The sequence below is a fragment of the Antennarius striatus genome, chromosome 18 (assembly GCF_040054535.1).
Source record: "Antennarius striatus isolate MH-2024 chromosome 18, ASM4005453v1, whole genome shotgun sequence".
Lineage (NCBI taxonomy): Eukaryota > Metazoa > Chordata > Actinopteri > Lophiiformes > Antennariidae > Antennarius > Antennarius striatus.
In genome coordinates this window covers 9,030,001-9,056,876 of record NC_090793.1, presented here as the reverse complement: position 1 = coordinate 9,056,876, position 26,876 = coordinate 9,030,001, and the positions used below count along the sequence as shown (strand labels likewise).

The window sequence follows — 26,876 nt, the reverse complement described above, 5'->3', positions numbered from 1 at the left end:
AACATTTTATTCTAAGGTTTCTCTCTCCTGTGCAGCAAAGACATTTTTTGGGGCGTTTTATTTTTTTTATTTTTTTTGACGCGCTCGTTAAATGGTGATGCTACGGCGACGCGCAGGAACCGTAGAGGGAAGAGACAGGTGAGGTGCGGCTGAGGAGCTGCTCTTATTACAAAAGCCTTGGGATACCCAGAGCCGTGGTATCCATCACCCTTTTCTCAACAGAGAGAAGACGAGCGACCGGAGAGGGCGAGTTGGCGACTGGCACCTGCCTGCGCCCCCCCATACCTGGCCATCTGTGCGGTGAGTGTGTTGCCCAGTAGTGGGATTGAGAGGCGGATTTGTACGAACTAAACGGGGGTGATGGATGCATGGATGGGTTGAACAGGTACACGGCGTGTGCGCAATTTTTTTTTTATCTCTGCCACCAAAAGCGCAGCTGCATTATTCCAACCGAGCCAGAAGAAGTCCGTTCGGCATCGCTCTTTGTGTCTGCCGCAACTTTGAATATTTGTCTCGTACGTGCAAATCCGTGATGCTGATCATTGTTCTTTCACATGTGGGTTTGTGCCGAGAACTCGCAATCGCATGTTATAACGCTGCATTGCAAACAAAACAAAAAAAAACAAAAAAAAAAGCCCAACAACAACCAACGAGCTCAAATCCCTGGAATTCATGTTTAGATCACGACATGCATCCCAGGCCGTCATGTAAAAAAAAACACTTATTACATCTGAATGTTACATTTTAATTGTGCAATTTCCTGCTGTTTTTTTTTTTTAAATTATTAAATAGATATTTGATTGAAGTGTAAAGGTCACATGTGATTATTTGGAAGCCCATAAAGTCAATTGATTATGTCATTACACCTTCATGGTGGAATAACAGGAGCGGGATGCTGGCTGCAGGGACCACATTGTGTTTTGTTATGTTTCATTTGTATTTAAAATTGCTGTATAGTGATTTTAGCATAAAAGGCCAGTTGATGCTGTCTCCTAGTGTTTTTCCTTTAACAGATCCAAATATGACAAAACCTGAAAGTACTCAAGTAAGAACTCTAGAGCGTGTCTTTTGTCCAAAATATGTCTCCCACTCTTAACAATAACTGCTGAACTAAATTTCCCATAACCACAGTAGAAACTCATAACCTCCACAGCACAAGTTAAATGTTCCATCACTGCTGGCCAGCTGTTACTGAAGTGATTTAGCCTGATATGTAATTTATTGTCATCCTATAAAAGCTGTAGTTCCACGGGTGGACTGTAACTCCCAGCTCCTGCTGTTTAATGTTTGTGTTTCTGCGAGAATTGAAAGGCCAGAAAAAAAAGGGGAAGGTTGGACAAAAACTAGAAGGAGGGGGGAGGGGTGGGAGGTGAGGGAGGGAGGAAGGGAGGCAGAAAAAAAAGCAGAAATATTGTGGATATAAAGAATGAACTGTGGCAGATAGCAGTTGGGCATACAAGCCACTGGGAGGATACAGGCAGAGGATTGTAAAAGATGGGAAAAATGAATGATGGAACAGAAAGCTGCGCGAGTGAAAGAGCATTGAGGGAGAAGGGCTGCAGACGGCAGTCTGAGCGGGTGTGAATGGTCTCCCTGTTATCCCTACTGCCCACACAGACCGCCACACAGCCCCCGTGTGAGCAGGTGCTCACCCCGCCACACAGCGACCGCAGGGAACAACAGGTGCATCCACTGCTTCCTTCACCCATCAGTCCCATGGCCTTCTCATGTAAAACACACAAACCCCACCTACATTTAGGAAAAGGCCAGGCTTGAATAATTCAATCATAAAAACTAATTATACCACCAACAATATTGGAGCAACTTGGAGCAAAGAGGCAAAGCAGGCAGGTAGGAGCAAACAGTAAAATCTCAGAGAGCCTCAGGTAAGGCCACTTCCCACTGGGACGTTTAATGAGCTCTATTGATTACATAGGGACCCTATTCAATCACATTGGCTGAACCGCCAACTGGCCAACTCAAGTACGGAAAGAAAATGAGATTGGATTGCAGCATAATACAGACAGATTAAATTGAAGGCGGATTAAAGTGCTGGGGTTGCTAAGGAGCATTTTAATAGAAATATATAGAATTACTCTCTGAGATCTTGCACACGTCTGTATGTGTTAAATAGAGTGAAGAGAACATAACAGCTTCTCTGCTCCTATAATACCAACAGAACACGCCGGGCGTTCAGAGACACATTGCCTCTTTACCTGTGGTAGGCAGAAAGGAACATCGACTGACTGCTTTTATCACAATGGGAGTTCAATGCTTGCACTAAATGTTCAGATTGCTGCACTGCAGATCGTTCTGTCCTCACTAAGATTCAAAGTCTTAGATATGTGGACAGGAGATTCATTTTCTTGTTTTTAAAGTAATTTAGCTTCTTTTTTTCTTCTCTCGAGCATACATGTTTTCAGGACTGGAACCAACTTGTTTAAAATTTCTTGATGAGTAAAATGACCTTACATGGACGATTTCACTCGTACTTGGTCAAAATTTGTTTCTAATATTTTCGCTTCTCTTTTTTTGCAGTTGCATATAGATTGCGCTTCCACCTAGAATGCTGTTTAACGTTGCACATGCATTTTTTTAAAAACTAAATGCTTATGTGTCCCTTTAAAAACATTTTTGAAACCTACAATAATTAGAGATTCTCTTGATGTCCTGTGGTCTGGAGAGGTCTCCCAATCATTCCTTTCCCTATAAATGAAGGGGTGTTTCAGTTTTTACATGAATTCCTTACAAATTGTAGTATGAGCTCCTATTTTATCCCCAAAAAAACACCTTGCAAGATGTAAACAGGATTATTCTCTAATCTGAGCATATAATAAAAAAAACAAGTTATGATTCATATCAGGAGATTTAAATGTATGTTTATTTTTCCTAGTAGCAGTTCCAGGATAGTTTGATGCCCCAGCTTCACAGAATGTAGTGTTTACTGTATGTGGTGGATGGGCTTGGTCGGATTCTTTAGTTTTAAATCAACAATGGTGAAAAAGGTGTTGAAGTCAGCAAACCTCAGAGCAACTGGAAGATCAGAGGGAGTCTTGCTGGGTAGAAATCTGCTGGATGACCTCTTCCTGCAGGGTCCTTGGACTGTGGACCTCAGGGAACCATTGTGCAGGATAAAGAGAACCAGAGTGTCACATGCAGACTTTATTTATAATCAGAATTGCTCTTATCCTCAGATAGGTGTTTAAAATAAACCTTGTCATGCAAAAACATTCCCCTTTCATGTGAGAGGGGCTCCAGCAGCCCAACAGGCCATTTCAGGCTATTCCTTCCAGATGGAGCGTGATAATAGCAAGCAGAGGAGTTTTACTTATGGCAAACTCTGTTGTAAATTGTCCATGCTGTCATAAATTGTACGGCACAAGATAAATGATGTTTGAAGGGCAAAGCTGGATGCACAGGTGGATTCAGCAGGCACACATACTGGGGAGCAATACTTCGCAGTTGTTTTTACTGCAGAAATTGTCATGTACTTTACAGCAGCCATGCATCTTCAATTTTGTGACTTTTCAACTTCCTTGATTCCTCTCCTGAGGAGCAGCCGGTTGTTTATGAGATTTCGCGGCAGTGTGGACTCGGTTAACATCCTCATGTGTGTTTGTATATTTATTTTTATTATTTATTCTGCACTCTCTATCAATCTGACATCATCTTTTACGATCCATCCCCCAACAGTCAAGCAGGTAATTACTGCTTCCTGTGTATGAAGTCTCAGTTGAACTCTCAGATGAATCTTTAGTATGCAGCTGATCCTGCCATAAAATTGCCTGGCTATTTTGACTAGTTAGTGACATCACAGCCGTTTCCATGTGAAATGAAGGCGGCTGTCAACGGTGATCTCATTTCCATAAAGAAATTGATTGAAATGCACACGCACAAATCCACATGCGCACACACACAGGTGCGAAATAAATAACAAAGTAACCTTTTTCTCAAATGCCTCTGCTCAGACTCTGGACTCTTTATTTCTATAAGTAAAATAAATGGAGCTATATATCTATTTGTGGTGCATGGTTTGTCTCCTCATATGTTGTTGTTGTTGTTGTTGTCCAACCATTTCAGTTAAGACCTAAACCAACAGCAGGCTAGTTATGGCAGCTTAGCCACAGGGATTTGGGGGACTTTATATGGGGAGATAAAGGCGCATCCAAGTCCTTTGTCTTCCAGCTACTTCAGAGGGTTTTGTAGCCCGATGAAGCTTTGCTGTGGCTAATCTTTCTCGTTCCTTCATCTTGTCCTCTCTCACGCCCGTCCTGTCTTTGCAACAAACACAACTTTTCTCTTTTAATTATGTCTTTTCATCTGGGGCCCAGCAACAACTGAGAGGAGAGCAGCCGGGAATACAATTATACCTGCGAGAAAGAGAAAATGAGCTCTCAGGGGAGTTGCCTCTTCTCATGGGTGTGAGCGCTAAGCGTGTGTCCGATTTGTGCATGCACAATTCACACATGTGCACGTGTCAATACACAAGCAGGTTATTTAGTATTTTGCTGTCTGTTGCGTGCAGACCACCTATTGTGAGCTGTGATCCTCTTAACAGGCTTCTGCTAAAAGAGCTATATTTACCCTTACTGGTGATCACAGCACACAAAGAACAACTTGACAAGAATATGAGCTACTTTCAGCCTGTGCCTCCTTCTAAGTCAATATAAGAGGAGTCACTTAAAGCCTATGAGATATATGGTAATGGTTGCCATGTTGAGACATTAGCACAGCCTGTTTAGCATTATATTGTTGAAGTAAAAAAAATAAAATAAAAAATTAAAGGTAGGGAGAAGTTTGGCTGTGGTTTGTGAAACAAACAAATATAGGCAAGTGGCTTGTTTTAAGATTCATTTATATGAAAAGAATCACTAAAGTTCAATTATAATGATGTCAGCATGACTAAATCCTAGGTAGGATTTAGCAGAAGATGCTCCCTAGAGACAGATATGCGAGGTGCTACCTTATCCAGTACAAAGTGCAGCATTACCATTGTGCGACAAAACAGAATAATAACAGCATTAGGAGCAGGTCAGAAACCAATGCTGCTATTGTGTAATTATCTTCATCTTCATGCCGTTGTACAACCTGGAGTGTGCGTGTGTTTGACTCCGTGCTCACAGTGTGTGTCCGAATGCGTGCACCGAATGCTCATGCGTTCGCCTCCAGCTCAAAGCTGTGCAGTGAATGTATATGTGCTTACTGCAGTCAAACTCTGGTTAGTAATGTTTGCCCTTGCTGCAGATTTGTACACCACTATAAAATGTCTTTTAGATGTGTGTGTGTGTGCATGTGTGTTTCTGCATTTGTGTTGGTCTGTTGTGCATTTCTAACTCAGTACAGCCTCAGATGAAGATGCGTCACGTCTTTTTTATCCCAGATTTTGACATTTTCAAGAGCGTTTCCTTGCTTTGCACCTGCTTATGTGCAAAGCACACATTCAGGTACATCCCACTGGATGATGCACATCCCACAGGATGTACATAATGTCCATCGTCTGTAAGCTGATAATTCACATACATCTAAACTACTGTGTGTTCTTTGGGAAAGAAGGCCTGAGTTGGGAGGAAGTGTGAGAGGAGACGGAGTGTTCTCTGGCTAAACTCCAGCTCCGTCCATCCTATTTTAATTACCCATGGCTCTCACACATGGGAATAACTCTACAATCTCCTCTCATCCTTCATCTCTCTTCTCCCTCTATGCAGCTATCTTCACTTTTCATCTTCCCCTTTCCTTCATTCATCATCCTCATTTCTCGTCCTTTTTATCTTTACTCCTGTTTTCTAGACGCACACGTAACCGAACAGGCAGCACACAGCTGCGTCAAAGGCCTGTGCAGAGGTAACCTTGCATTAGCATATAAATGACCCTTTAGATTGAATGTTATTTTAGAATATTTAACAGCAAAAGACGGATTGCCTTAACTCTGATTAGACCTGTTCTGAGGAGACAGGCAGCCACTTCAGGGAATATCACCTCCACGTCGATAAGATAAAGACTTGACACAGTGATTCCACTCTCGACAAGAGTGTAATTGTATGTGTGCATGTGGTTCCTACCTATTTGTATCTGAATATATATGAGCCAGTCTATCCAAATAACTGTTAGCTTCCGTTCACGCCTTCATCTACGAAAGGGGAGTTTTGGATACTGATTCAATTACAGGAAGTCGTAAAAATTAAATGCGTGCTCGTTTTCTGATGTAGAGTCAGATGACTGAAGAATCCTGACGGTACTCTCATGCTGTTGTGTAATAGTGAAGCTGCAGCCAGTTAGCTCTGCTTAGCAATGACACTTGGAACAGTGGGAAACTGCTAGGGCCGTTTCTGCTGACTGGTGCACACTAAATTCCTGGGCCCAAAAGTGAGATGCTAACACAGGAGAATGTTTAAACTGAGTTTAGTGGCTGGGAAAGGCAGATATGGATGCCGGTTGGAGGCTGGGCAGACTCTGATGAACTATCGTCCTGGTGCTGGGCTGGTTGGAGCAGGTGGCTGGAGGAGGCTGGCAGACTGGAGTTGGCTGGCGATCCAGAGCCCAGCAGAGACGGAGTGAGTCATGGGAGTCAGAAACATAGAAATACCTTAGATAGAACCTGAACACGAATACGACCACTGGGGAACACGTCACAGTCAGGTGTTGGATTATTAGTCAGCGACACTATAACCTGACACACACGCAAATATACAAGCATATTTTCTCCATAAAATAATCTGACTACAGCCTAATGAACAGATATTAACATATCATTGACTTATAACAGTGAAATACGGGTCAAATCTGGAATGGATTAACGATTTGAGCTCTTTCCTCATCATATCTGTGATCCATTTGTCCATATTTTACTGAGTGGCCATTACAACAAATGATTCCTGAAATCGGTGCTAATCATTCTTGACAGCTCTGAGAGCTCCTTAAACTGCAGTAAGTAAGAGATTGATAACTTCTATGTTACATTTTTGTCATATTCAGGGGCTACATGGGCTGGAACGGTGTTCCCACACATTCCATATGTAAATAAATAAATCAGATTGGCAATTTTTTCAAAACTTGGGATTGCTAAGTCAATACATTCAAGTTAAAATATTATGCAATGATTTCTAAATCATTGAAACGTCATACACAATTGAAAATAGCACAAACACAATTGTTGGAACAAAAGAAATCAGTTGTTCTTTGAATTCTATCTTCATTTAGAATTTGATCCCATAAACAATTCAAAATTGTTTGGCACTGACAAGACCAATTTTGTCTAAGACATAAGACAAAAATGTTTTCCCATTTTTGTATCATGTAGGGTTTCATCTGTTCCACAGATCCAGGACTCCATTGCTGTATTCTACATTTTAATATGCACCAAAAAAAATCTTGGTGGGTGACAAATCAGTACTGCAGGCAGGCCAGTTTAGCACCTGGACTCTTTACTATGGAGCCATGATGCACCACTGTAGAAATACTGACGCATCTCGGGGTGACAATTTGTTCACGCCCTCCCCATTTGCAGTGGAAACCTTTTAACTGTATTAATGAAGCTGCAGTGCTTCAGGGTTTGGATAGTAAAGTGTGAAGGTGACCCACTTCTCCCAGTTTAGCTCGTGTCTGTATTTCTACCCTTAAGCCATCAAACTTTATTCCAGATTGTAATCAGACTGTCCTAAGTGATTACATGTGTTACAAATATGACTTTGTAAAGGAATTTGTTCTGTACAATCTATATGATAATATATCATGAAACTATATGCTTTAAATTTAGCTATCATGTCTTGTGTGTGTATCTTAACTTTCAACAAAGAGGTTATGTTTTCAACTACGACTGATTGCTGGCTGGTTTGGCTTTTTTTTGGTTGGTTGGTTGGTTGGTTGGTTGGTTGGTTGGTTGGTTGGTTGGTTGGTTGGTTGATTGTCACCAGAATTATATGGTTACTCTAGGACAAATTTCCATGAGACTGGTAGAAGGTTGGACATAAGCTTGAAAACAACCCAGTAAATTTTGGTGTGGATTCATGAAAGCAGCAGATTTAGGAAGTTTTACCCCTTTAAAACTGATTGACAGCAGTTTATCACCCATCATTTTCTACTGATTTTCTACCGATTTTCAGGGAACTTTTTGAAAAGGTGTTGCATGTGATAGACCAGCTAAACAGATATGTGAAAGAGTGTTAGACCTTTTGTAGAATGGTCTGTATACTACAGTCTCTATTGATTTTCTATTGACAACAGTCATATGCCTATTTGTAATGTACGTCATCACTGCTTATCGTATATCCTATAAAGTTGGACTTTTTCATAGATGTTAATGGCGTTACATAAAGAGAAAAATGATGACCCAAACCAGCTCATTCAGCTGAAAGCATCACACGTTGAAAGGAACCCTCCATGAAAAGGCTTAACTGTGAGCATCCAGTCCGAGTTACTGTGTAATAAATGCTTAATGCATACTTTCCATTGTCAATCTCTTGATTTTAAATTAGCTGTATTATCCTGCCAGTGTGTGTTGACAATGCCTGCAGCTTCCCCATCCCCCCCTCCTTGTCAAGAGGGCTGACCCCCACCCCTCTAAATCCGTGTCCATACACGTTTATACACCTACTATAAATGAACATGGATTTGTGTTCATGCTTAAGTGCATTCATCAACGTGTGCACGCTCACACATGTGTATGTGAGGTGGCGAACCCTCCCTCTCACTTTTACATTTACTGCAATAGAACGTCTCTGCCTAGCTTGCTATTGGTTGCTACGGTAACAAAGGCATAGAGTGGAGTGACTGCAGCAGCTGAAGAGAAAGCAGGAGACAGAGGGTGAGGAATCGAGAGAGGGAGGTTTTTTGCATGCAGACCTAATCAAAACAATGGATTTAATGCAGCACATCTGAACACATCTCAGATATGCTATAGAGCAAAACAGCATCACCATGGAAATGTGTTTGGATGCTGATGTCACACAGGTATTGAAGGATCTTTCATTGGCTCAGGCATACTAACACCAGTGTTTCCAGCATCACAACTGCTAATGCCTTTGCTATTGTTATTTTTCAAAAGTTGGAACATGTTCAATACACACCAGAGTCCACTGATGTGTGTAGATTCCCCTGTCTAACTCATACACACAGATATGAGTAAGGGGTGTGTGATGAAGGTTAATATTAGACGGATAATGACTGACTTTAAATCGTTCGTGGAGCTTGATGACGTGCTCTGGAGCTGAATAGAGTTCCCAGTGAGCTGCTTACTGCTGTCATGTCTGTCCGATTAGCTGAGGCAGGTGAAACAAAAGCACAGCGGAGAGAAACACTTGCTGATTGGTTAATGATGTGTGTGTCGGCAGGTAATTTGCTACTGGGTTGCCTGATGAGGGCAGTTTGCACTGTGAGGTTTTTGACATCATTACACACATCCCATGATAACGGTGTCAGTGTCATATCATTTAATACGATTGCACCAACGCAGGCTGACACACCTTTGTTCTTTCCACACGATGGTCTGTCGTCCCTCAATTTCTTGATATTCCTTCCATCCCCAGTGGTCTGTTATTTATTGCTTGATGAGCTAAAAGTCTGTATCAGACAGTATCTCTCTCACTCTTCTTTTTCTGCTGCTCAAACCATCTCTCTTTTTTTATCATTCATGTCTCTGTCTCTTGTCTTTCATCTCAGCAGGGAAAAATCTTAACCGTGGGGAACCAAATGTCAAAGAGACGCCCTAAACCTCTTTAAATAGCCCAGAGCATCAAAAATACTGTCTTTCTCATGACACTGGCTCAGAGCAGAGTTATAATATATTGGCTTTTGCTCAGATCTGATGGTTTATCTTATGGATCAATGACTATAATCAATACACACTGTAATGAGGAGGCTCCATCAATGATTGGTTGCAGGGTTTGGTATTGCTAGTGCAGGTTGTGTGTGTGTGTTAGCCCAGGAGAGGATAGTAGGATGTCCAGCATTGATCCTGAGGTTATTGTTGGTATTTTTTCTGTTGCAGATTTATTACTCAGATGTATTTGTTATTGTTCATTTTTTGTAGTTGGGCTACATACAGAAAAGGGGTGGAGATATTCACGTAAATGCTGTTGTGCATATTTTTGTGCATGTTGGTTTGTTGTCATCTCAGAATGTTAAAGAATCAGACCTTTTTTATGTTTTGTTTGCCTGTGTTTTTTTCTTCTTTTCTTGAAAATTGAAAATGATTTTTTTTTTCCATTATTTTCTTGCCACGTTAAGAAAATTTCCTGCTATTTTATTTTGGATGTGTGCTTTAAAAGGACAAATTTTTAAAAAATCTCTATTTCTTTATCCTTCATGAAAATGAAATTCTAGTTACCAAAAGATTGACAGGCATTTTCAGGCGGGACCTAAACTATCGTTCCACAAAGAACATCATAGATGAAAATCTAAAAATATGTGACATGTGTGTCTGCGGCGAGGAAAAAAGAGTGCCAAATCGTGAGAAAAATGCATCATCCAGTGGCGAGGGGTTAATGTGACAAAGCTTGTAAATAAGATGCCTAATCTCACTGGAACACGCTTCATTTAATTTATGCATTCATCCTTTCAGTCCTCAGCTTGAGAAAACCTAATCTATTTATGGTTTAAGCCACAAATTTGGATCCCTCCCATAAAATGGCCATAATGAAATGAGGCTGACCCAAAACCTGACTCAATCAGTTCTAGTTCAGGGAGTCCCACTGGAGAGTCAGATGAAACAAACCTCCCACCCCCTTCAGGGCCCTGATGAGGAGAGGGCTTAAAGATGTCAGACCAATCTCTGAGCTACAATTTCATTTTAAGTGGCCTTCAGCCTGCAGCACGAGGCTCACATCCCTTTACCGTGTCTTCAAACAGCTTGTCACTCAAACGCACTCAGAAGCTGATGTGTTGGAAACACAGGTGAATGTGCTTCTGTGCTTATGTATATGAGTATGCTGCATCTGTGCTTCGAATAGCTGCTGTCATCACCTTAGCAACGAACACATCTACCTCCCTACCTGCTGTTTTGCCTTTGAAAACATGCATAAAGGGCTTTTATTCTGAAAGAGACAAGCCAAGAGATAGAAAGAAAGAGAAATGAAAGAACTAAAGTCATAGAGTGGGAGAGAGATGGAGGATGAAAAGAAGTAAGCAGAGGTTTTGGGGATACGAGGTATTGAGATTTTCATGGAAATCATATTTATGTTCTCCGTATTGTATTCTTTCAAAGTCTAGCTGTTTTGCTCAGTTGTTTTCTATTGAATCTTGTGTTTTCCAGGATTGCAGCAGTCCAACAAAAGCACACGAGTATACATCTACTCTCATTTGTTAGCGTTCTCTTTCTACCTTCTCTTCTTTTCAACATTCTTTATTCTTATGTGAAGGACAGTTAGCTCTACCAGGCTAGCAGCGAGGCTGAGCAAAAGCCATGTCATATCAATGCATGGAGAAGCCTCTACATTCAAACATGTTTGATGCTGATAACTTACTGTATGTGCAGCAATGTTTGTCCTCTGTTTGGGTTTTGTCAGGGAAATAGATGCTGATGTGCATGATAGGAGTTTGTTGGTCAGTAAATTTCATTCATTTTTATTATTTTCAGAGGAAGAATCCTGTAGATTTCTGTGTTCCTGGTTGTGCTACCATTAATTCAAAACTTTAAACTTTTAAAACCAAGACTTCTGTGTTCGAACTTGATATATTTTGGCATGTCTCATGCTGATATGCAAATGTTAGCTTGCTAAATGTAGTAAAATATGATGGTGAAAATAAATACCTATTCCATCATGTTCCTTCCCTTCATATCGCCATTGACTTTGAACCCCTAGAGGGCAGTGAAGTGTCAAGTGTTTCCACAACAGCGGTCTGTTGTTAAATTTATCTTGTGTTATTTTACTGAATACATTCAAAATGTCAAAAGGTATCTTTGCTGTCATGTGTATTTGCACGTTTTTTGTGCCTTGCTTGAATTGTAGCTACACTGCCCCCAACCGTTTACGGATATCGCTCTATCTTCATCTGGTGATTGATTGATTGATTGGTTGGTTGGTGTTCCAAACACAATTCCAAATGTATACAGAATAAACACGGAGAGGATTCTGAAGGCTTTGCGCATATCTGTCCTTGACGTATTGTGTAAAGAAACCTTTAGTGAGCACTGAGGCTTGATGGCGGCGTTGTCTCTAAGCGCCCCTCCAGCTACACAGTGTAACCATGGCTGAACGGGTGACTTTTGTGATTGTGAGTTCTCATATGCTTTTCACAAGAGCTTATGTTCCTTTTGTGGCATCTTAACAAAAACTGAATTATGTTTCTTGGCCTTTCCTTTCTCATGTCGTGGGGCAATCAGGAAAGACAAATTCCAGCCTCCACAAGTCACTCCCTTCACAGCTGCCTTTTCTCGCTGAACTACAAAGACCAGCTATTCCTTTAATTCGCTGCTAATTACCAGTAGTGGTGTCCATACGATTGCACAGACGCGATCTTATTGAAAAGAACACAACCACACAAATAGTGGCTTGGCAATCCTATGACTGTTTTGTGTGTGTGTGTTATATGGCTGTGAGAATGTCTTTCACTTCAAGCTGGTTGACAGTGGAGTGACATCTGGTTGACAATGGAGGCCCATTACATCACAACAGGTAGACAATAGAAACACATTAACTCTACTGAAGACAGGCTGCACTTGTGACCTCGTACACACACACACACACGCACGCACGCACGCACGCACACACACACACACACACACACACACACACACACGACAGTTATATAGTTCCCCAAAAGGCAAAAATCATGGGTAAAATGAAAATCTGTCAACTTTCTTTATATTTTCAAAAGAATGGGTAGAAAAATAAAGTCTATGAGACAATTTTTTGATGCTTCAAATGTTGAAGTATTATTAGACATTAAAATTGTAATTAATTTTTTTAAACAATTTCGAGGAGGGTTGAGTTGGTCATAAAGTCTGAACTGGCCAGTCAAGCATTCATCGCCAGAATGCTTCAGATTTTTTTTGGAAAGATCACCTTTCTTTTGAGAAATATTGACACGTGTGTTTTCATTTCACTCCAGATATATAAGCCATACAGTATAATTCCACAAACTAAAGCAAAATTTGGGCATTTGGTCTGGAAGTAACTGAAAACAATTATATTAGCCACTTAGCTCCATTTGTTCCATTTCATCAAGGACTTGTTTGAAAGGGCCCTCTTGGTGATTTTCAGCGGAATGGATTTAATAGGGAGTGAACAGGCTGTCAGGAGAAGGGAAGTGGCTGTAGTCTATCCCCCATCACTTTCATGTCAAGCAGATTTCATTCTCACAGTGGCCATTTTATCTATTTCATCATTTTGACTGCTGTCAAAACGTAAAGCACTAACCTGCAGCCTCGCACGCTGCACACTCCAAAAGAAGAATTTGGAGCACACAATGAAATTCATATCTCCCCTCTCTCTGTGTGTTAACAGTGCCTGTGCTTTGCTGCCATGGGGACCGCGGCTCCTCCCCTCACATTTCTCCTCCTGCTGTTTCAGCTGGCTGATGGCTCATTCCCAGAGGAACCCAGTCCTCTCAGCTACGTCCCCGTAGAGGGTAAGCCTTGTGTGTGAGGCATTGATGAATGGCTCCGTGCTGGATGTGGAAATCAGGGTTCAAGGGTCGGAGCCTTGGCGTGGAGCTGCCTTGAAGCTACCTCAGGCACATCGATAAATTTCAGGACTCAAGTGTGTCTCTCAACGGCAGTGGAGTAGATAAATAAACGTGAAAGAGAAAGAAACGACGACATGAAGATAGAAAGAGGGCACTATGGTACGGTATAGACGTTGAGAAGTGCAGGAAAGATTAAAAAAGAGGAGGACAATTGGATTGGATGGGGTGATTGAGCTGATAAGAAAGAAGGCTGACAGGTGGAGGAGAGAAAGGAAGGAGACAAGTGTAGATGGATGGCCACATCCACCCTCCCTCTCCTGCAGTCAAGGACGATGAGAAGGTCTCCTAGTCGGTCTCCCGATGAAGAGAGCTCCCTTTGGACACCATTGACCTTCTCTTGAAAACTTTTTTCAGAGTCACATACTGCTGCGTTCTCCCTCCACCTCTTCTGCACCGCTGTTTATCCGAACCGTAGGACGCAGAGGGAGGGAATGCTCTTATGCACAATTAAATCACAGTGATTGTGTGCAGTTTTTCTAATTATGGAACTGCATGCATCAACAAAAGCAAAAACAAAAACACAAAGAGGATGAGAGTGTTTTGGTTCTGCTGTTACTGCCACACTATTCATTATCTGTTTTGTTTTTTTCCAAAGAAAAGCATCAAGCCTGAGTGCAGATACTATTAAATTGAAGGGTAGAGTTATTGTTTGATGACCTGCCTGAGCTCTTTGGATAAATATATATGTGGAAAAGCGCTCACGATGTCATCAGCTGTCAAAGTATCCTTGAAAAAAGTCGCTTCATTTTAAGTTTGTTCTGGTGAACTATTTGTCTCCCTGTTTTTCCTCAGTTGTGCGACGATATCCAGTGTTCCTGGGCAGAGCTCACCGCTCGGCTCAGAGACAGGAGCTGCACATTCAGACGGTCCTCCAAGTCAACCGCACTCTCTACATAGGAGCCAGGTAACCAACAGCAACCGCCTCCGACTGTGTGTTACCGACGCTCACGCATTAATATCCTTTCACTTTCATTTGATGCCTCAGCTTCCATCTGCTGTCACTCTATAGAGGACATTCAGTTTTTTGCTTCTTTTTTTCTTTTTTCCTAAATGTCAAGTGAAAGCTGTTTGTTCTCGTAAATATATTTTACACCAGCAGAAGGGAAATCAGGGTCCCTGGAGCAATAGCCGCAATAATTTGGCGGCTTGCATCAAAATCTCTACTTTATTTTTCCTATCTAAAATACAAGGATAAAATAAATGTCAATGAATACAACCTTGTAAAAATAATACCTAATGTGCCTCATGCTTAAAAATTTTTTCTAATAAATAGATTTGGGACTGAGTCCATAATCTTGTCTTTTTTTTATTTGCAGGGATTGGGGGAATATGTCATCTTCAGATGATTCATGTTAAGCATTATGAGTAACACAGTTGCTAAAAATTCATCAAGTAAATAAATTAATCAAATAATGTAACAATCATAAATCACTAAACCTTCCAGACGTGCACCGAGGCTGTGTTCACAAAGTGACACTTTGTCGATTCCATATTTTATTATCTTAATATAATACAAATCTGATTTCTTCAGTCACAGAAGTTCAGTGAAATGAATTCTGATTTTATGAGATCTTGCTTACACTCAAATAACACCTGTCACATGACCTCCTCCAAATTGATGTAGTTGATTACATCATGCTGTCTTTTAATTCAAAATCTTTGCCTGTCTGTCTTAAACAACTAGACAAGCTGCAAACGTGGCAGAAATGAACGCATTGAGTGGTTTTCAACAACAGTGCTCCCATTCAACGAGAAATGAGACATTATTTTCTAATCTAATTAGCCTCTAATTTCTATTTGTCTAATGGGAAAAAACTGCTGGCAGACAAAAGGTTTTATAAATTATTTTTCATTCTGAAATAAAGATGAAAAATTCAATAAATTAACGGCGACTGTAAAAGCAGCTTTTTACTGACTCCTTTCATATCACTCTTCCGTTAGCACTAATTTGCTGTGTCTTTTGCAGAGATGACTTGTACAGAGTGGAGCTTGACAACATGGCAGGTGATGAGATGTTTTACAGCAAGGTAAGACTCATGTATTTGGAGACTGATAAAAAAAACAAGCATGCACTAATTACTGATCATTTCCACACAAAAACACACAAATTTTGTATTTGGAGAACAGCGTAACTAACTGTGGTTCATTCTTTCGGCAGAAACGGACGTGGGAATCTAATAAAAATGACATTCGAGTGTGTCGGATGAAGGGCAAACATGAGGTACGGGGCTCTGATGCGACACTTTTAGAACAACACAAGACGCGTATATGAACGGACACAACAGCTGTTAGCAAAGCCTTCTTTCATTTGGGTCTACCGGCATATTTACACAAATCTTATCAAGTTGATGCAGAATCAGCACAACGCTTAATCACACGAGATCAGTGAAGTATTACCCAGTCCAAAAGACATCCACAAAATTCTAAAGCCATTTTCTAACGCGCAAGCACTGTGCCAATTTTCTTCACGTATCTCATTTGTAGCCTGCGGGGGAGACTAAAAAGTAGAACAATTATGTATGCATGCAAAGTGATATTTGATAGCGTTCTGAAATATGAGGGGAATGTGACGAGAAGGAGATTTAATGGGTTGCTTGCTCGGTTGACAGGAGTACACCGTCTTAAAATATAAGATTTTATAACAGTACTACCGGCGAAATCCAATCTAGGCAGAACTCATCGAAAAAGAAAAAGAGGCAACAGGAAACAATATAGAGCAAACTGAGCAGAGAGAGTGACACAGCCTGAGGGAGGATGTAATTGAAATAAGATGAGGAAGGGAGTTATAGGTGGCGATGGGATGTGCGTAGGCGGACAAGAGCCGGGAAAGAAACACATAAGGAGGACAGGACAGCCACCAGGTAGTGCGAAAGAGGCGCAGACACAGCAAAGGGAAAATATGTGTCGCTTGAAGGAAGACAGATGAAAGATGAAAACATGTTGGAACACAAAAAGAAATCCAGCCTGTGATAAAAGAGTAACAAAGACATATGGAACAACCCCGGCCTGGGATGGATAGACGCTGAGAGCATTAGAGGAAGAAAACAGAACCAGATAGCTATGGCCTAAAAGAATGAGCTCAAAACACAAATGCATGTATTATTGATGCAACCCTGCATCATCTGACATACACTGATTAAGCCAGGAGTAATTCTTTGCAACCTGGAAGCATCAAGAACATAAAAATGTGTAGTATCACCTAGAGTAAGGTGGTGGTGGTGGTGGTGGCTGATGACTCTGCTGAGGTTGATGAAGTGTTGAAGACACAGGAAAAGCAGGTATACACGATCGGATTTGTTAAAGGAGAAATTAATAAACTATGGCTGGGATTTCAGTTTAGTACATCACAAATTTGACTAACCACCTATCTGCCAAAATAATTTTTGAAGTAGGTGGATGAAAATTTTGGGAGCCCCTTCTCTAACCACTACGTTTGAACTTAGCTTTGGTTTAAAGTCTAGTTGTAACGCCATCCTTCACCTTATACACCTTTATTTCTGTGTTTTTTCCACAGGGAGAGTGCCGTAATTTTATCAAGGTTTTGCTCAGCCAGCATGATGGTCTGTTTGTATGTGGAACAAACGCCTTCAACCCACTCTGTGCCAACTATACAGTCAGTATTCATCCATCCATCCATGCTGGTTGTTCTCTGTGTATTCGCCAGTTTCTTTATGTCGGTATTTATTTATTTTTTCCTGTTGCAGAAAGACACTCTGGAAATGGTGGGAGAGCCTGTGAGTGGAATGGCACGGTGCCCATATGATCCTCGCCATGCCAATGTGGCTTTATTTGCAGGTAATACTTTGTGTTTACACCAAAGAATGAAGAGTAGAACAAAAAAAAGAAAAGTTCTGTGTTTCTACAAGACATCAGATCCCGCTTTCAGCTCCTGACATGGCAACATCGTTGTCCTTGTGTTTACCTTTAGAAATGATTTATGACCAGACCCCTCGCTGCTTGTTTGGTTTTAATCTTCCTGACCTTGTGCCGTCTCTCCACCTGTTTCATCGCCTTCTTCATAATCTCTTCCTTTGCTCTGTCTCTCATTCTCAGATGGAAGTCTCTTCACCGGCACCGTGACAGACTTCCTGGCCATCGACGCGGTGATCTATCGCAGCCTTGGAGACAGCCCCGCCCTGCGTACGGTCAAACACGACTCCAAATGGTTCAGAGGTACAACGACAGTCACATAAATAACGCTTTAGAGCCGGAGATCCACCGTAGACAGTTAGGAAGCAAATAACAGAAATCATTAGAACTATTTTCAGCAGCTCAATAAAAGAAAATGGGTACTAAATAATAAGCTCCATTCAGGGAGCCCAAATATGATTAGGGACTTATTTAATATTGTCTCCTCTATAGCTACATCTTGCAGGAACTCATGCATTTGCATGTCCATCCGTAGCATCTCAAACAGGCATTGTGAGAACTGGGTTGATAATAATATCAGGGTATTGAGTACAAGTCCTTGAAACATGAAGCTGTGGATTGTCATGCTGCAACCTGAGGTGATGGGTGCGGATGAACAGCAGAACAATGGGCCACAGGACCCAGTCGCGTATCTCTGTGCATGTAAAACCAACCAACACCTTTATGTTTTTGATGAGACTGATTATGACAGAGTGATGCACCGAGCTCTGCCTGTTGTCCCTGGATGACAAAACAAGTTGGAGCAAGTTAGCGCTAGATGAATGCCTGGTAAATAACATGAATCATCCCCGTCCATGATGATAAATTAATCAGGATGTGAATTTTTAATGAAGCGAGGCCAGTGGACAGTACCGGCCGTTGATGAAGGTGTTATTACAAGAGCATGTCAGGGATTGTAGAGTGTTACATCAGGCCCCAGGCGCCACGCCGTCACTCCTCCGGTATATATGTTTGTGTGTTTGTTTGTCTAACAGTGTTTTTCTCATATTACTTTCCAGAGCCCTACTTCGTAAGCTCCATGGAATGGGGGCCTCATATTTATTTCTTCTTCAGAGAGATGGCGATGGAGTTTCATCATCTAGAGAAGGTTCATCTCTTTCTTTGTTTCTTTGTTTTGTTTCTTTCTTGTCGCTCCCGACTTTAAATGTTTCCCCCCTTTGCTTCCTCTCAGGTGATGGTTTCCCGCGTGGCACGCGTGTGCAAGGCGGACCTCGGTGGTTCTCAGCGCGTCCTCGAGAAGCAGTGGACCACTTTCCTAAAGGCGCGTCTCAACTGCTCAGTCCCGGGCGATTCGCACTTCTACTTCAACCTCTTACACGCCACCAGCAACATCATCCACATGCAGGGACGGGACGTCATTCTGGGTCTCTTCTCCACGCCACCGAACAGGTACCAAGACACGCACAACAAGCACACAACAAAGCAGAGATGCTATTTCATGCTCATCCACTCTTCTTTCTTCTTTTTTCCTCCGCTAGCATCCCCGGCTCTGCTGTGTGTGTGTTTGACATGCAGCAACTCGCTCATGTCTTTGAGGGTCGGTTTAAAGAGCAGAAGTCCCCCGAGTCTATTTGGACTCCAGTACCGGATGAAGCAGTGCCTAAACCGAGGTATCCATATGCAGAGCGTGTGAGCGGAATTCAGGCTGAATGCTGCACTGCTGCTGCTGATAGTCTACTTACTCTACAAGCTATAAGCTCCAGCTGTCAATCACACGGCAAATTCACCAGTATTCAGCAAATATTGTAATGCCACACTGTCAAAATTTAATGTAAATTTAAGGTGAAATGCGAACAGAATTCAGCTGTCTTAATGTCATACGGTGACATCCTGTTAAATGCAATGCAATCTGGGAGAAATGATCTGAACTTGGGTGATTTTCATGTTATTCTGCTATTATTCTGCTCTGTCAGAGGTTAGGGTTTATCCACATCAGCAAGAACCGAGTGTTTCCATCTGCATCCTTCAACACAAACTTTCCAGCTCTCACTCAAAGTGTCAAAAAAGTCATTTTAGTTGATTAATTTTTTAATTATTGCTATTATTAGTTTTTATCAGTGGCAATTTAGTCATTTTGAACGGCAGCTGTGGCTCAGGAGTTACAGCTGTCATCCGCCGACTGGAAGGTCGGCGGTTTGATCTGTGCAGTCGACGTCCTCCGTTGGTGTGTGAATCGTTGTCCGTTGGTGGCCTCAGTGCGTATGATTGGGTGAAAGCTGCATAAAGAACTTTGAGGATTAACTTTAAGTAGAACACATTCAGTAAAGTTGATGAATGACAGTAAAGTTTTAACAACCTTCGCCACTGCCAAATAAAACTTGACATAATTGTTATTCCAGCAGCTCCAGTCCCATTTTTCAATTTCTGGTCCAAAATTTTTTAAAAGATAGGTCTAAAGCTAGATCGTCATCAAAATGTAATCACCTATAGTATAAACTGGGCGACAATTTCAAGCAATAATGTCCTTTAAATTTTGCTTAATCCTGCTAACAAACAGTCAAACAGACCAATCCAATGACAACCTGAAAATACACTGTAAATATACAGAAATGCACTGACTGTGACCAGTATTGTGGTGTAAATTTACAAAGTACGGTAACCCTGTATTGACTTGAGTCTCCTATATACTGAGTACTTTTCAGGTGAAGCTGCTGCCACTTAATGACTATAAATATACAGTGAAAAGTTTGATTTTCACCTTACAGCCACAAAAAGTCCTTTGGCTCATTTGTCCTTCTCATCTCGCTCTGTCTCTCTTGCTTTCTCTCTCTGTCTCGAACACAAGAATGAATAAAGCAAAGAAAATTGCTCTAGAAACACCTGAGACAACTCCTGACATACAAGTAGCTCTGAGAACGAAAATGACAGTCTGAAAGAGGCCATACCAGAAAAATATGACTCGCAAAAGATTTTAAAAAATTCCTGGAAGACACAAAAGGTTGGAGGGCAAATGTTAAAAAAAAATAAAAAATGTTCCTGACCTCAACATGTTTCTGGATAGCTCCAGCTTTTATATGAAAAGTAAAACAAGAAGTGGTGAACCAGTTTTTACAGACCAACAGTTTTATAGATTGAAAAAACTAAGGAAAAAAAGTAGAAGAGATGATTGTGGAGAATGTTGTCTGTTTTGGGTTTTTTTGTCAGATAAATGTTAAAATGTTAGATGTTTCTTTGTTCAAAAAACACACAGAACTATCGAAAATCTTCTTTATGTGAATCTCTTTTGGATTTTGCGTCAACGTGATTATTTTGTAATTTGACTTTTATGAATAAACGTGACCTTAAAAATCAGATCAAGATCAAATCTCTCTCTCTGTCTCTCTCTCCCTCCCTCTCCCTCCCTCTTTCTCTCTCTCTCTCTTTCTCTCTCTCTCACTCTCTTTCTCTCTCTCTTTCTCTCTCTCTCTTTCTCTCGCTCTCTTTCTCTCTCTCTCCCTCCGTTTGCAGACCGGGGGGATGTGCAGTGCAGGGATCCAGATTTAGCTCCTCCACTACTCTCCCAGATGAGGTGCTGAACTTTGTCAAGACTCACCCTCTGATGGATGAGACCGTTCCGCTACTGGGGCACAGACCCTGGGTGGTCAAGACGATGGGACGGTAGGCAAATCTACACAGTTGATAGTGTTCGTGTAGCTGCTTGGTAGAAGTCAAAAGTTGTGAAGCTGAACTATCTGCCAGACATTAAAACCCAGAGGGAGCTCGAACTTTTTAATCTCCATGAAAGAAAGAGATTTTCACATTTAGAAGATCTGAGCTGCTGCACAACTCCGATGAACCTCTTAGTCCTGGAGCTCCTTTTGGTCGATTCTCCGTCAATAATCTTGGTGTGATTTTTGACGGTTCAGACAAAGAAATTTGTGAAACTAGTTTTTGTCAGTTCAGACTTTCAGTCAAGATCAAAGCCAATCTCTGTCTGAAAGATTTGGACAGAGTTACTCACACTTCTGTTACCTCTCGACTCGTGATTCCCTTCATGTGAGAACAGAGCAATCATCTCTTTCTTCTCTGCAGCTGGTTCAAAGTGCTGCTCCTTGTCTTTTGACCAGAAAATGAAAGCATGATTGAAAAAATTTCAACACCAGCAAAACTTTTTTATCTCATCAACATCTGTCTACCTAGATATCAGCTGACGGCAATGGTGGTGGACACAGAGGCTGGTCCCCATAAGAACCGTACAGTCCTGTTCCTGGGATCAACCAGAGGAACCATCCTTAAATTTCTAATGATTCCCAGTGGAGACTCCGTCTCTCACAGCAGCGTGTTTCTGGAAGAGGTGGAAGGATTCAACCCAGAGAAGTGAGTGGGAACTCAGACACTTTTATGTTTGATCTCTAGCCAAGAAATTTATTTTGGCATGTCGTTCCAAATACATCAGATCTCATGTGGCCCGAGTCCATTTCAGAACCGGACTCAAGAACCACCTTCAATTACACTCATTTCAAATATTGGATTTTAACATCCTGAAGGAAAAAAACCTTAGATACACACACTTCTGATAAAACACTGCTGATGTTGCAAGAATTCGCACGAGGCCGCCTGTCTTGAATTACCGACAGACGTGACCTATGACCCCATCACACAATGATGTGTGTCTAAAACAGCTTTGAAATCTCTCTCTGCCGGGCTGTAACCCTCCGCCTCTTGTCTTCGCGCCCGTGTCCGTCTGTGTCCAGGTGTGGCGAGGATTCCCCTCAGGCCCGTCAGCTCCTGTCGCTGTCGTTGGACCGCACCAGCCACACTCTGCTGCTGGCCTTCCCCTCCTGCCTGGTCCGGGTGCCCACTTCTCGCTGCCACCTGCACTCACGCTGCATGAAGTAAGAGACAAGCGAGTGGTTTTCTTACTTCTGGCGTGTCTTTGGCTGAAAATCACTTCAAATTTGTCTGTGGCCATTTAGCTGAAGTACTGCTAAGGGCCAGCTTTTGATTGGTCTTTGTTTTATCGCAGTCTGTTACTGCAGCCATCCCAATAAAATCTGCAATTTAATTTTTTTGTTTCAATCAGCAGTAAGAGGATGGCTCATCTGTTAAGCAGCAGCTAGGCTGTTTGATTTAACAGTTATTATCCCTACAAATGAAGTAGGATGGGGGCGATGGGGGATGGGGATGGGGGGGGGGGACTGGACGACAACTCGAGAACCTTATAACAATTTTCTTTCCAAACTTAATACGCAGCACAAACATGTAGAAACGCGGTTTTTCTGTTGTTTCCATGGTTACAAGTTCAGCCCTCTTCCTGAGAGAAATTCATCTCAGACTTGATAAAAAATATTGTTTCATAAAACTTCATGTAACATGAGAGATAATGAAAGAACCAATTATGAGGTTCACACCTGTGTGAAATTACAGACAGTTGACAGACAAGGCTGACCTTCTATTTGTACCTTCTATATAGTCCTATCTTCTATTTCAAATGCTGTTACGAGGAATAATTCTCATCTGGATTTCTGCACTCAAATATTCAGCAGGTCGACTGTCTGTTTCTTTCATTTTCACATAATGCTCTGCTATTAACTTTCAGGTTTACAGAACATTTCGGTAAACCCATTAAGTGGGTTTATTTCTCCCAGATTGCCTTGCAGTCCACAGGATGTCACCGTACAGTACAAACGTGCAGAATGCTACTGAGATTTCAGCATTGATTTACATCCTTTTCACAGTGCGCACATGTGGAGAAGGTCTTTTGAAGCAGAGCTGCACATAGTGATAATGTAAAGATGACCGCCAGCCAGAATCACACAGGAACCTGCGAACAAGTAGAATCTCCATACAGAGTGTTTGAATATGCAGGGAGAATAAAAACCAGATGAGGATCTAGCAGGTTCTCTGCTACGTTAAAAAACAGATCACAAATCATTTTCAAATCCACAGACACACAGTATTTCACACTGTAGCGTCATAATGAACTTCTATGTGTAACTACAAACCTACTTTGGTAACTAGAAATATATAAGCCCCATAACTTAGATTTAGAGCCACAGCTTTTCTTGTCCTCTTTTCTGCAAAAATTGGTCAAACGCATTAACTGTGTGTGTGTGTGTGTGCGTGCGTGCGTGCGTGCGTTCGTGCGTGCGTGTGTGTGTAGGAGCTGTCTAGCCTCCAGAGACCCGTACTGCGGTTGGACCAGAGGCAGCACCTGCTCCTTCCTGAGACCTGGGACACGGTGAAGACCACAAACACACACACACACACACACACACACACACACACACACATACACACACACACACACACACAATCCTATAAAAGAAGTGGGAAGAGTTTTATTTTTTTTTCATTTCTGTAGGTTGTTCTTCCCTAAAGTTGAATTTTTTTTACTGCTTTTTCACATTAAATAAGTTTTCTTGCAATTTAAGAGGTGTGGATTCAAGCCTCTGTGTTGGCAAGCAACGGTCTTAAGTTTAATTTGTTTTTCCACCACCAGGAGACACATGGGTAACACTCGTTCAGTCGTTCAACTCCCAGTCTGGTAAAAATACACTACCAAGTGATGGAAAATGAAAGCAAGGACAGTCAAGGATAAAGTTTATTATAGGGTTTTCATTTTTGTAGAATTTGAAAACTTTTCATTTTGAATATGAATCCTGCACAAATGAACTCCATGCACCTCTTGTGTGACATCCATAGTTATTAAATAATTCAGACAACTGATATCTCTCCTCATGTATTATATTTATGTGTTTATACATCTATCCTCAGTCTATCTGCTCTGAAGCAGTTCAAAAGTCTCTTTATGCAATTAATATCTTTCCTTATTTATTTTCGATCAGGTGATATACCCTAATCTAACAATAACATCCAAGCGACATCCCGTACCTGTCTGTACAATATTGATATATTTGTAAGTGGAGAGGTGTGTTGAATCTCCTGATCCCTGTTTGACTGCAGGCTTCCTTTCCAACAAGACGTGGAATATGGAAACACCACCTCCCGTCTAGGAGACTGTGATGGTAGGTTGCAGCAGGATGACATGGATGCTTCAGACTGTGTGCTGAGAGCAGGCGCCACCTACTGGCTCTACACATCATTACACCTGTCCCTAAAAAAAAAGAGAGAAAAAAAAAAGACAATATCAAGTGAGAGAACAGCTCTGTGATTTAGCACATTTTAATTATCTGGGCTGTAATATAATTTTCTCTGCAACTGAGAAATTCAACCATATTATTAGCAACAGAGATGAATCAGGTGTGAAGGGAGCTGGGATGTTGGATCCAGCCTCCATTGATACAGGTCAGAACAGTCCCAGTCTGAGACAGCTTAATTAGGGAGGATGTGAGGCATCTGCTAGACAATACTGTGTTATCCTCACGGTTATGAGGCTTTGTTCTCTCAAAGCTCGACATCTGAGAAAGGAATGACCAAGGGTGTAGCAAGCTAGAAATAGCTTAGCGTGGAATACTGATCTTGCCTCTGTTGAGAGGCTCAGATGTCAGTACAGCAGCGCCAGAGAGGGCCTCTATGAAGTCAGTGGAAACAAACGCAGTCCTCTAAAGCTGAGTCTCTCTGAACTTTTCCTCCCAAATAATCAAATGTTTGGCTGAATTTCCAAAAGACTACAGAAAAACGAGCGCATCGCGCATTCCATGCCTTAATCACTGATATATGGACTCCTAGTTTGTTAGAAACTGACAGCCATAGAAGTCAGTGATGCAAGGCTGCAGACCTGACAGACTCCCAACAGCGAAAGAGAGGCATGGGCTGCTGTGTCTGCAGATGGGAGTGATTAGAACTGGGTGGAAACACTGAGGTAATGGTATGCTGTCAAGAGAGACTCCTTTACCAGACTGGCGGTATGGAAAGTGTGAGGAGAGGAGAGGAGAGGACAGGAGAGGACAGGACAGGAGAGGAGAGGAGAGGAGAGGAGAGGAGAGGAGAGGAGAGGAGAGGAGAGGAGAGGAGAGGAGAGGAGAGGAGAGTTTGTGGTCTTTGCTAATGACATGAACAGGCCTGTGGAGCCTGTGGAACCTCAAGGCCAGACTGGAGAAGCTCCTTTTAATGATCATCGCTGCAGAAAGTAATCGTATAAAGCTGATCACCAATTCAAAGCGTTGCCACAGTTATGAATTTATTATGATCTACAATATCTTGGGGAGAAACTCTGCGTAGAAGTAGCAAATTGTAATAATGATTATAAGTTTAAAGTGCCCTCAGTGGACAGACGTTGAAGGAGGATGTCCGTTGTACCCTTCCACTAAATGCCATCTTCGTAGGTTAACCGTGTTTCCTAATCTTCAGGCATCCTGCAGCAGAGTTTGCTGATTGAACCAGAGAGCTTGGTCTCCCTCAACCTCCTGGTGGCTTCGGCGGTCTCTGCGTTCACCATCGGCGCTGCGCTCTCCGGCCTCGCCGTCTGCTGGATCATGGCCCACAAGCCCGCCAACCGTCGCAACACCACCCAGTCCTCCATCCAGCGGAGGGAAAGAGGGTTGTTGAGTAACAACGGCGGAATGGGAGGCTCCGTCCTCAGCGTGACGCGTCAAGGTGGTGGGGAACGCTCCTGCACCCAGGGTGGGGAAACCCTGTTTGTCATGCCCAACGGTTGGGTGAAGTCAGGAGAGCTCGACCCAGGCTTCCTGCCGACCCCGGAGCACACACCCCAGCAGAAACGCAGAGGCCTACGCTTGTCCGACTCCAACTCTGGCGGGTGGGACACCAGCCAGACCTACCTGGGGGGAGGCTCAGTGGGTCTGGGGTCTCCCTGTCGTATGCCCCCCTCCGTCTACCTGACCACCAGACTCTTCCAGCAGGGAGGAGGCGGGAGACACGGCGGCGAAGGTCACAGGAACGACACGCCACGCCAACACTATGTTTGCCTGAGCAAGCAGGAAAAAGGAATGAAGGGGACGCCCAAAGCCCCCCTCAGGAAGTCCGCGGGAGAGTACGTCTACCCCATGACGCCGCAGGACTCTCCTGAGCGCCGAAGGGTGGTGTCAGCCCCCAGCGCCCCCATGGAGTACGGCGAGCCGCTGCCTTTGCGTTGGCAAGCCCCGGAGGGATACATCATCAGCAGCCACGGCATGGTCCCCGTCCCCCTGCCTCCGCCCCCCATGCCCGCTCCCAGTGGCCAGCCATACATGTCCCAGCAACACACCCCCGCTCTGACCCGGGCTCTGCTGAGAGGGGCCCTGGAGAGAGGGGAGCTGGGGGAGCTGGTGGATCTCAGCCAGCTGATGAGTAAGAAGAACTGCGGCGATAGGACTCAACCCGGCCAGTGATTGTAGAGGCAAAGGAGACTTTTCCACGTCTGGAGCTCTTTATTTTGTTTACAC

General features: G+C 42.5%; 1 protein-coding gene across 1 annotated transcript; it reads left to right on the top strand.

Annotated features, from left to right (window-relative positions):
* Positions 1–97: 97 nt before the first annotated feature.
* On the top strand, positions 98–26,876 carry LOC137612466 (semaphorin-6B-like). The gene is made up of 18 exons (XM_068341005.1): positions 98–121; positions 223–300; positions 13,440–13,563; positions 14,473–14,584; positions 15,647–15,707; positions 15,839–15,901; positions 17,195–17,293; positions 17,385–17,475; positions 17,734–17,853; positions 18,609–18,697; positions 18,782–18,999; positions 19,089–19,220; positions 21,058–21,207; positions 21,730–21,906; positions 22,284–22,424; positions 23,693–23,770; positions 24,496–24,557; positions 25,843–26,876. Exons 1-18 carry the CDS (start codon positions 98–100, stop codon positions 26,820–26,822), a joined length of 2,799 nt encoding a protein of 932 aa, XP_068197106.1. The 3' UTR covers positions 26,823–26,876.